The 10,805-nt window shown below is 59.5% G+C and overlaps 4 protein-coding genes across 4 annotated transcripts; 2 read left to right on the plus strand and 2 right to left on the minus strand.

Annotated features, from left to right (window-relative positions):
• Positions 1–60: 60 nt before the first annotated feature.
• SDRG_12951 (hypothetical protein) lies at positions 61–2,566 on the plus strand. The gene is made up of 7 exons (XM_008619035.1): positions 61–531; positions 584–753; positions 797–986; positions 1,031–1,186; positions 1,236–2,114; positions 2,158–2,244; positions 2,289–2,566. The coding sequence occupies exons 1-7, from the start codon at positions 127–129 to the stop codon at positions 2,487–2,489; spliced, it is 2,088 nt and encodes a 695-aa protein (XP_008617257.1). The 5' UTR covers positions 61–126; the 3' UTR covers positions 2,490–2,566.
• On the minus strand, positions 2,559–4,666 carry SDRG_12952 (hypothetical protein; the record flags this gene model as incomplete). Its single annotated transcript, XM_008619036.1, has 12 exons — positions 2,559–2,651; positions 2,697–2,787; positions 2,843–2,964; positions 3,013–3,153; positions 3,200–3,259; positions 3,306–3,417; positions 3,470–3,684; positions 3,729–3,956; positions 4,005–4,109; positions 4,165–4,207; positions 4,256–4,508; positions 4,564–4,666. The coding sequence occupies 12 exons, from the start codon at positions 4,664–4,666 to the stop codon at positions 2,559–2,561; spliced, it is 1,566 nt and encodes a 521-aa protein (XP_008617258.1).
• A 222-nt stretch (positions 4,667–4,888) lies between these two features.
• SDRG_12953 (hypothetical protein) lies at positions 4,889–8,068 on the minus strand (the record flags this gene model as incomplete). The annotated part of the gene is made up of 1 exon (XM_008619037.1): positions 4,889–8,068. One exon carries the CDS (start codon positions 8,066–8,068, stop codon positions 4,889–4,891), a length of 3,180 nt encoding a protein of 1,059 aa, XP_008617259.1.
• A 2,357-nt stretch (positions 8,069–10,425) lies between these two features.
• Positions 10,426–10,794, plus strand: SDRG_12954 (hypothetical protein; the record flags this gene model as incomplete). Its single annotated transcript, XM_008619038.1, has 1 exon — positions 10,426–10,794. A coding segment is annotated over one exon (369 nt), but the record flags the coding sequence as incomplete, so codon positions are not given.
• Between the last annotated feature and the right edge of the window lie 11 nt (positions 10,795–10,805).

The following is a 10,805-nucleotide window of genomic DNA, read 5'->3' on the forward strand; positions in this document are numbered from 1 at the left end:
TTGGTTTCGTTTCCGGATACAAAAGCCATGGAGAGTGCCACGTCATGTCATCCGGATAGTCGAGAAGGCGCAGCGGTTTCTGGCCACATCCAGAGCCACCGCCGAGTAGATCGTCGGAGAAAGGACATGCGCGTCTTCATTGGCAACTTGTCGTCGCCGCTCGGGACCGAGGTCGCGCGCTGCCTCCGGTCGTGCGAAGTCGTCGGCGCCGTCGAGAACCTCAAGCAGGCGCAAGCGACCAAGAAGCGGCTCATCGAGAACCGCGACCCCGAGCTCGGCGAGGGCCTCGAAGGCGCCGATGCGTTTGTCGAGAGCCCAGTGGTCGCCGCAAGTGACAAGCACAACGTCAGCGTCCTCCTCAAGCGCTGCCACGTGGCCGTCTACTCGATTTTGGACGACCCGGACGGCACGCTCGAGGCGCTAAAAGCCTTCGCCGACAGCAGCGACGACGGGCCCAAGCTCTTTGTCGCGGTCTCAAGCGTGCTCACGTGGGCCAAGACGCCAATGCCACCCAAGCAAGACGACTGGAAGGTTCTCTCTCGACAGTCATCGTAGGTTTGTCGCACACTCGACTTGCGTCTAGGGCCACAAGGAAGTCGACTTCAAAACGCGCAAGCCCGCACGCAAGTACGCCGAGTACAAGGCCGTCGAGACCCAAGTGCTCAGCGCCAAGCGAGACGGGCTCGCCACCATGGTGGTGGCCGCGGGTATGATCTATGGCGGCGCCGTGTCAAGCCTCCACTACCTCCTCCGGTACGACCGGTTTTTTTAATGTTTTCACTGACAGGTTAGGTAGCGAGGCCTGGCTCAACACAGACACAGACCTCGTGGTTCCGAGTGTCTCGGGGCTCAGTGGCGCCAACAAACTGCCCATGATCTGCCTCTACGACTTGGCCAAGATTGTGGCGGCGGTCGCGACGACCGTGTCGCCACCACCTGCGCCGTACATGCTCGCGCTCGACAAGGCCGCCCCCACGCTACGCGAGGTTCCAGACCGACCATTTGCATCAACCCACCGTCGCTGGTGTAGGTCTGCGCCGCGATCAGCACGACGCTTGGGAACGGCAACTTGCGCGACTTGAGCCCACCGGAAGCCGAGGAATTGCTGCTCGTCGAGCGCAGCATGGTGCACCTGCAGCTCAACCAAGTGTTTGACATGGAGGGCAGCGCGCTCGAGGCCCTCGATGTACGCTCGTCGGCTGCCACTATCGGCCTACATGTGACATGCCATGTAGATCGAGTGGCAGTTCCAATCCGGCATCGTTGCCAACATGGACGCCATTGTGCTCGACTACATCAAGGTCATGGACCTCCGGCCGCTGCGCGTCGTGGTGCTCGGGCCACCGCGCGTCGGCAAGTCGACCTTGGCTGCGTCGCTGGCCAAGACGTACTACCTGCCGCACCTCTCGCCAGCCTCGATCGCGCTCGAGCTCCTCAACACGGCCAAGCTCAACGAGCCGCTCCTGACTCTCAAGGAGGAGGTGAAGAAGTACAAGCTCGAGCTCTTCAACTTGCCCCTGGCGCTCGCGACGGACCTCTTGCGCTGGCGTCTGAGCATGCCCGTGTGTCGCAACCAAGGGTATGTGCTGGATGGCGCGCCCGTCTCGGTGGAGCAGGCCAAGACTCTCTTTCCGCCGCCCAAGCCGCCGGTCGGAGACGACGACGAGGGCAAGGACGGCGAGGACGAGGCCAAGACCGACGACGACAGTCCGGACGACGGCGCGCCAAAGGTCGTCAAACCCAAGAAGCCAAGTGTGTACGCCCCCAACCACGTTGTGGTGCTTGGGGCGCCCAAGCAGCTACTGCAGCGCCGCGCCCAGTCGCTCGCGCAAGACGAAGCCGAGAAAACGGGCAATACCGAAGTCGAGTTTGCCAAGCGCTACGACGCGTTCCAGAAAGAAAAGGGGCCCGACGGCGGACTCCTCCCGTTCTTTGAGAAGGAGAACGCACTCGAGGTGCTCGAGCTCGAGCTCAAGACCGAGGATGCGTTCAGCAACAAAAAGATTCTGCTCGAACCCGTAGCCAAGTACCTCGAAGCTGGCGGGAAGCCGTTCAACTACCACCCGACAAAGGAAGAAGTGCTGCAGCAACAACGCGACGTCGACGCCCAGCTCGTACGGCGCAGGATCGAGCCAGAGACCTCAAACGAAGCCGTAGGCGGCCGAGGCCGAGGCCGAGCAAAAGCGCATGAGCGACCTCCTCGCGCAAGAAATGTCGGAGAAGCAGTCGCGCGCGCTCTCCGAGGTACCAAAGCCTACAATCCTCGAGGGTGCGAGCCGTTTTTGTAGAAAACACGCCTCGAGATCATCCAAAAAGAAGAAATGGACGTGCTCGAAGCACGGTCCAAGCCACTGCGCGCGTACCTCATGGAGACTGTGATCCCGGCGCTCACGGAAGGCATGCTCGAGGTGGTCAAGGTCCAGCCCGAAGACCCGATCGACTATTTGGCCGATTTTCTCTTCAAGAAAGGCCAGTCCCTCGAAACATAGAGCAGAGCTTCATGACGAGGATGCATGTGCAATTTCGTGTTCTTGGTTCGTCCCACGTTTGCAAAGCTTTTACCAGACGTCGTTGACGAGGATCTCGGCGCCGTCCTGCAGACCATAGTAGCCCACGTCGCACGCTTCGTCGTCGAGCGGGATCGACATACCCTGTGGAGGCATATGGTTGATTGCATTGTATCATGAGGCGAGTACCTTCTTGCTGCTGCGGAACGACAGCTGATGCTCGGCAGGCTCAAGGCCGTACTTCTTTTGCACGAGCAGCTTGAGCTGGCCGACCTTCATGCTACAACAACGTGGGCATCGTTGGTACCACTGCATGCAACTCGCAGACGTCTCACTTGAGCGGCAGCTTCTTCTCCATCGGATCCATCGTCGTCGCGTTGATGCTCATGGGGAGAAAGGTCACCGCCACGAGGCTGCGTGCGAGCGCCGCGGGGCCATCGCGCTCACTCTGCGGCTTCTGCAGCCACGTCTGCGTTAGGAACGATCTCACCAATCGCGCACGTACTTGGATGTCGGGGTACTTGGCCACGAGCTCGTCGAAGCGCGGGTGGCTCGACGCGACTTTAAGCTGGTCGTCCGTCGACGGAAATGATGCGAGTTCGTGCAGGATCCGCTTGAGGTACATTTGTTCAGCGTCAAGGCGCTCCTACGTGCCATGATTGGCCACGATATATAGTTAGTCACCCTCGCACCTTGGCGCGAATCTCACTGCCGTTGAACGCCACCAAGCGGGCACACCGCGCCACAATGATCTAACGGAACGATTGGCACACACACGGCGCATGGATGGCGACGTACCATGCGGGCTTCGCCAGCGCCGAGCGCCGCAATCAGCGGGTTTTTGGCAAAACGAAGCAGCTCGAGCGACGGAAGCGAGTTGAGCGCGTCCATGGAGGACCACGCATCAATGCTATGTCAGTGGTGTATGACTCCCAAGAGCGCGGGGACATGGTTGGTTGTACAGGTTGTCGGAGATCGAGATGCTCACGAGCGACGAAAAGCTGCCGGACGGCGTCGGAAGGATCGCGGGCAGCGCGTTCCCGTTCAAAAGCACATGCTGGAGCGACGGGAGCGCCCCGAGGCTCTGCTGGAGCACGCTCCAGTCACCCAGCTTGTTGTGGGAAAGGTCGACGAGCTCAAGGTGCGTCGGCCACGGGAGCGTCGCCGCCGCCAACAGCTACGCCATCGATAAGACCCGTATAGCGTCGTCAAGTCACAAACATCAGCGTCAGTAAGCTCGTTCGAGGCGACGTAGAGCTCGCGCAGCTGCGGAAAATGAGCGCTGCACACACGCTGGACGTCGGTCCACGTGAGGTTGGTCTGGTTCAAGACGAGGCTCGTCACGAACGGAAACGTGACGTTGCTCGTCGCTGGGACGTCGAACGCAAGGCGATTCCCGCTAAGCACGAGGTGCTCAAGTTTCGGTAGCGCGTCGGCCAGCGTTAGCACCTACATATTACATGGCGATGCGTCCATCAAGGCGGCTGCTTGACGTACCTCGCGCCACGACCCGAGGAGGTTGAAGCCAAGGTTGAGCACTTCAATGTTGGGAGCCATCGAGCGGAGAACGTCGGGCTCGGGCATGCGCGCAATGCGGCACGACTAACCATGAGATACATGCAACCTCTTCGGAAACATTCGTCATCATCGTATGTACCTCGAGGGAGACCTTGCAGATGACGCCGAGGTCCTGGCGTTCCCTATGTCGCCATTAGGAGAGGTTCATGAGTGCATCATGAGTAGCGTACTGGATCTTGTGCACACCCACGAGCTGGATGCTCTTGGAGCTACCGCTGCTGGTCCCGACCTCTCCTGCGACGCGGACGTCGCTGACCTCGGCCTGCATGTAGCGCTCGTGGAGCGCGTCGAGGAAGCCGACGCCCCGCACCACCTTCTCGGGCACGACGAAGGACCCACTCGTCGGCGCAGCTGTCGTAAAGTACCGGACGCCGCCGGCTTCGCCATCATGCTTCCCGCGGCTCGCATCGTCCCACTCGATCCCTAGGAGCATACAAGCATCCACCATGGACCTTCCGTGCTTCCGCCATCTACCTACCGTAGTAGATGGCATCCGCTCCCTTGGAGTGGATCGGCCCCGCGTAGCGCAGCGTCCCGCGGAAGCCCTCGGCGTCTTGGACGCGGTCCCCGAACGCGGCCATCTCGACAAAACAGCAAATGATTCCCCCCTGTGGGAAATAGGTTGTTTTTCACGTGAATAATGTGTATGGAAGTGACCTACTAGTACATCTCTAGGTGTTTTACACACGTGTATTTTTCACTGCTGCACGACGATCGATCCTGAGGAGGCAAGTCGAGTCGATGAAAAGACAAATGTCTTGTTGCGAATTATACATGCAAATGGTACAGTGGGTAATGATAGCTTACGCGACCGTGCGCGAGGCGCGGACCGAGCGGGCGTGCTGCGTCACACGCGCGTGCGACATGGACGGGTGGCCGGCGTTGATGCGCGAGTCAAAGGCCGTCGACGCGTACGTGTTGGCGTTGAGGACGTAGTTGACCGCAAACTTGATCAAGTCGAGCGGGAAGTGCCACACGATCGACCACAACCAAGCAATCACGAGGTAGCCGCCGCCGCAGCCAAACACAGCGATACGGTCCGACGGGTACCCGTTGAAGCCGTAGTAACCGATGACCGACGCCACGACCTGGGCAAAGACAAACGCGATGAGGAGGAGGTTGCACGGCTTCTCGGCAAAGAACCACGTGTTGATACCGGCCGTGCGCGTGACGAAGATGAGCGCCTGGCCCGAGATCGACACCTGCGTGTAGACCAGCGAGCGGAGGATACCGTCCTTCTTCTGCATGCCGGGGCCGATGGCCTTGTTGCCCTTGGTGTACTTGGTGTTGAAGTTGGAGTAGTCCCACACAAAGTCGCAGAAGCTCACGCCGTTGGTCAACGGGATGTAGCCGCGACCGACAAACGCGACACCGTCGCCGTTCTTCGCAGCAGTGAGCTCGGCTTCTTCGGCCGTGTACTGCTTGACAAACTTGGTGTACACCTCGTCGGCAGACGGCTCGTAGCCGAGGTCGTTGATGTGGCTGCCCTTGAGGTTCTCGAAAAGCTTGGTCCAGTCCGAGTTCTTGGACTCAGCGTTGTACTTGGCCTTGTACCCTTCGACGAAGGCCTTGCGGTTCACGCGAAGCAACTCGAGGTTGGCAGCCGTGAGCGTCGGCCTGTACACCGAACCATCAAGTTCACCACAGGCAGCAGGGTCGTTGTCCTTCGTGCACGTCTGGACCTTCTCCGTGAAGTACGCGTCGCACGAGTCCTTGAGGCAGCTCACGCAGAGGTTCTCCGTGTCGATAAAGCCTTCGAACGCCGACGTGTTGTACGCGACACCGACCAAGACAACCGTCGAGATCGTGAGCCAGATGCCAAAGCAGATCGACGAGATGAACACCTGCTTGAGCTTCCACGAGTCGGGCGTGCGCGACGCCGTCACATTGTCCTTGGAGATCGTCAAGATCGTGCCGTCGTTCAAGATGGCCAAGACGACAACGAGGATCGTGGGGAAGTACCAGTTCCAGCACACCGTGAGCAAGCCAAACGTCAAGACGATACGGACCGTCATCGCGATCGAGTACATGGCGTAGTTCTTCATGCGCAAGAAGATCTCACGCGACATGCGGATGGCCGTGATGATGACCGAGAGACCGGGCGACACGAGCACAATGTCGGCAGCAGCACGGGCAGCGTCGGTGGCATCATCGACGGCAATACCAATGTTGGCCTGCGCAAGCGCCGGCGCATCGTTGACACCGTCACCCGTCATGCCGACAATCTTGTCGAGCGACTGGAGCTGGCGCACAATCTCAAACTTGTGTTCGGGGAAGACCTGGGCAAAGCCGTCCGTCTCGTACACCATCTGCGCGAGGTTCACACCCGGCGGCGGCGCCTGGTTGAAGAACGACGTGTCCAAAATGTTGGTGGGCATACCGAGCTGGCGGCACGTCTCGATGGCAATGACGCGGTGATCACCCGTGACCATCTTGACAGCGACACCCATCTCGATGGCACGCTTGACCGTGTCGGCGGTATCGTGGCGCGGCGGGTCAAAGAGCGGGAGGATACCGACAAGCTTCCACGTGGCTTCCTCCATCGGGACATCGCCCTCCGAGTACGAGACACCAAGACCACGGTAACCGCGCGAGGCGTACTCATTGATGCGGCCCTCGACTTCGGCGCGAAGCGACTCGGCGTTGTCGTCCATGTCCAAGCACACCTGCGGCGCACCCTTGCAGGCGCGGAAGATCTTGCCCGTCGCGTTGTCCTTGACCTTGGCGATCGTGCGCTTGGTCGTCGGGTCAAAAGGTGTGTAGTGGAGGAGCGTGTACTTCTGCCACATCGTGTCGTGGCCAGGGTACGTGTTGTGGCACACGACGTCGATGGCCTCGTTGTTCTCGATACGAGCCGAAAGAGCACCAAAGAGGAGGATATCATCCGTCGAGTAACCGTTGTACGGGATCAAGTTGTCGAGGTCGACCGAGAGCTTGTTCAACGTGAGCGTGCCCGTCTTGTCCGAGCAGAGCACTTCCATCGACGCCATCTCTTCGATCGAGGTGAGGCGCGTGACGATGGCGTTCTCCTTGGCGAGAGCCGACGAACCAATGGCGAGCGTGACCGACAAGACCGTGGGCATGGCCACCGGGATACCGCCGACGATCAAGACGAGGATGTTGGCAACACCGAGGCAGCCATCCGTAATGATCAAGCACGGGTTCTCGTCCTTGCGAGCACCCATTTGCACGACGAGCTCAATGATGCACCAGACAACAATAGAGACCATGCAAAAGTTGCCGACCGTCGTGAGCACTTCCTGGAGGCGGCCCTGCGACTCGACGCCAGCAATCTGCTCGGCAGCACGACCGAGGAACGTGTGGATACCCGTGCTCGTGACAACAGCTTCGATTTCACCTTGCTTGCAGATCGAGCCCGAGTAGCCTTCGTCACCCTCGCTCTTGGTAACCGGCAGCGACTCGCCCGTGAGCGACGACTGATCGATCTTGACCGGATCACCTTCAAGGAACTTGACATCGGCCGGAAGCACATCACCGAGACGAATGCGAATCACGTCGCCGGGCACGAGCTGGTCGGCAGGGATGTTGATCATGGCACCATCGCGAAAGACCTTGCACTCGGGCGCAAGCTGACCCATGAGCGCAGCGACAGCGTCGCCAGCCTGCATCTCCTCAAAGTAGCCGATGCACGCGTTCAAGAGCAGAAGCGCGAGAATAAGGCCAAAATCCGGGAAGTCGAGCAAGACGATCGACAAGATGGCAGCGACCTCCATGGCCCACGAGAGCGGGTTCCACATGAAGCCGAGGAAGACCTTGAGGCGGTTGACCTCGTTCTTGGGCAAGGCGTTGGGTCCGTGCTCGATGAGGCGCTTCTCGGCCTCGGCGGTCGAGAGACCCTCACGGGTCGCCTTGAGCTTGTCGAGGGCAGCGTTGAGCGGGATGGCACCCCACTGGATCTGGCCCACGTCGTTGACGTAGTTCTTGGCGTCGTTGGGCGTCGTCATGCTCTGGTACGCTGCCATGGCTGCCGAGGAGCGCGCAGAATGTCGAATGAGCCCAGTAGTTCGATCTTGCATCTTGTCCGGATACGCATCCGGATCCCACGGTACCAGGCGCCGTTTTCGAACAAATGGGTTGTACTTGGTGTTTGTATGGGAGTGGGCACCAACGCGAGGTGTCGCAAGTGGACCGAAGGGACGTAATAATTTGCGCATGTTTTATGTACACTCGCGGCTTGTATGTGGTCGCAAAAAAGAGATCTTTTTATTTGCAACTTGTTCGGCCCACGGAGATTGCCCACATGGAGTCTCCGTCGGCCTCTGAAACTCGATATCAACCAGTGGATGAAGAATCAAGTGTAAGAGACGCGCCCTCTTCCCGCGCCTCGTACCAGCAAGGTCGTTGGTGCCAAGAAGCCGCTTGTTGAGGGGTCGCTTTCCGCTTACCGCTTCGGCGATGGACGACGCTATGGATTGCGTGCAGACGCTCGGCGAGAGCGAGTGCGTAACAGGGTGCCCCTCCATTTGTTGAAGCAGCGTGTAGGTGCTGCGACACCCCCGCTCCGTGAAAGCGCTCGCGTTCACAGATTTATCGCGATGTGGAGGCAAGATGTGGAATCCGCGTAACAAGTGGGCCGTGTCGCAACAGCGATCGTCTCGTTGTAAGTATTCAAGGTGTGACCAACGCCAAGCGCACTGGACTGGAAGCCAATGCAAAACGCCATCTGGCAGCGATGACGCAACGCGCTCCTCAGCACGGGCCCTTCGCAAACTTCGCAAGCACCCACGTATAAGTATACGACTCGCCGTCAAAGTGTTTTCCACAGCTCAGGGGGACTTGGCAACGCGTGACATGGGCGCTCCGTGCATGCTACGCGTAAGCATCGGAGCATGACGTTTCATGCAAGAGGGCTCGCGACGTGGACCTGCACCAGAAGCGAATGTAGTGTACAGTGCCAGAGCGCCTGCTGGCGAACGAACGATGACGTGGCGGGCTGCGACGACAGGGTCTCGTGAAACTGGCACTTTCGCGCCTTTTGAGCATGGCAGCGGGGCTTGCCGACGCGCCAAGCGACGATGTACACACAGCAAGAACTATCGCAGGTCGACAGGCGTACATTGCTGAGTATACCGGTACAGTGTCAATGCGCGATCTGCCTTTTGCTTGTAGTATCGTTTGAGCAGTTTGAGCTATCGTTTGTCGCTTTCCTGATCGAGAACGCGAATACAGTGTAATGATATCTGGGCTGCGACCTCTTCTTTCACAAATGCGGACGGAGAAGACGCTCCAGATCTGGCCAGCAGCGCGCACGAAGCGAGCGTGTTGGAGCCCATGCTCTTGCAGCTTGCTTCTAGGATCGTGCTTTTGCTACGTACTAGTACAATATACCAGTCGTCTCCAGCTGGTTGGAACCCATCCCATGCCGCCACCTTCAACGCAGGACGCCGACGCTGGCCCACTGCATAGAAATGAGACAACGTGGACGCCAGCTTTTGCTTCAAGAAATCCGAGGCACTTGGTCCGCGCACGCCAGGAGAGCGGATCCCACTCATCGGCGCTCGAGTGGGCAGACCAAAAGCGCCCAAGAACCCACTTGAGACACTGGCGGCACATCCAAGTTCGGCGCATAGGATGCGGCACGCTCGCAGCAGGGAGCAACGAGCACGAGGAGCGATGATGGCCCCTTTTTTACAGAGACGTCCACCTATGTATAGAAGAGGGATTGCACCATCCATGTAGGCAGTGCAACTAGGTACTGGGCAGTACAGCAAGGTCTGTCGGCAAACTACCATCGTTGGTCGGGCTGCAGGTAGTGCTGGATCCGGATTGCGCCATCGAGTACGGATACGGCGGGCGGACTGTCCGAATCAAGGGCCCCTCTTCTCTGGGGTGGGTACCCCACAAGCTCCACTTGAAAGGACTCTTGTAGCTCACATCAGTGTTGGATTGGCCACCCCCTCCGCATTACCGAGGGGATGGGACCCATTGCACACTGCTTCAATTCTGCGCATCCGGCAGGTTTTGTTATCCGGACGGTATCTTCGGCGGTCGCGGAACATGCAGCGACGACGCCCGCCAAAGCACGGCCCAGGCCGGTCGCTCCTTGGCACGCTGCAATGACGATGGAGGTCACCCTACGTGCAGGAAGCTTGGGCGTGGCTGCACTGGTCTTCAGGACGAGACGAGGACAGGTGGGGCACGGAGACTTGGTCGTCCCACCCACCGCGGCTTGGCCAAGTAGCCAGCATATCCGGACCCAAGCGGGTGGGCACACGATCGGTAGCTCGCCGAAAGGATCCTGGGCGCTGGCGCACGTGACGATCGAGAATGGACCTGCGATCTCACTTTTCAATTTGCTTGTTGTGGTTCGCTTTTAACCATGGGCTACCAAGCATTGGCGACGCCCAACGACGCCAAGAACTACGTCAACGAGGCGGGTCAGATCGAGTGGGGCGCGATCCCGCTCAACGCTGCCCTCGACAAGCTCAAGGCGACCCGCGAGGGTCTCTCGACCGCCGAGGCCGAGAAGCGCCTCATCGAGCACGGCCCCAACGCCCTGCCCAAGAACGAGGTCAACCGCCTCAAGGTCTTCCTCGGCTTCATGTGGAACCCGCTCTCGTGGGCCATGGAGGTCGCTGCCATCTTGTCGATCGTCTTGCTCGACTACCCGGATTTTGGCCTTATTCTCGCGCTTCTGCTCTTGAACGCGTGCATCGGCTACTTTGAGGAGATGCAGGCTGGCGACGCTGTCGCTGCGCT

The sequence above is a fragment of the Saprolegnia diclina genome (assembly GCF_000281045.1).
Source record: "Saprolegnia diclina VS20 unplaced genomic scaffold supercont1.54, whole genome shotgun sequence".
In the NCBI taxonomy this organism is placed as follows: Eukaryota; Oomycota; class Saprolegniomycetes; order Saprolegniales; family Saprolegniaceae; genus Saprolegnia; species Saprolegnia diclina.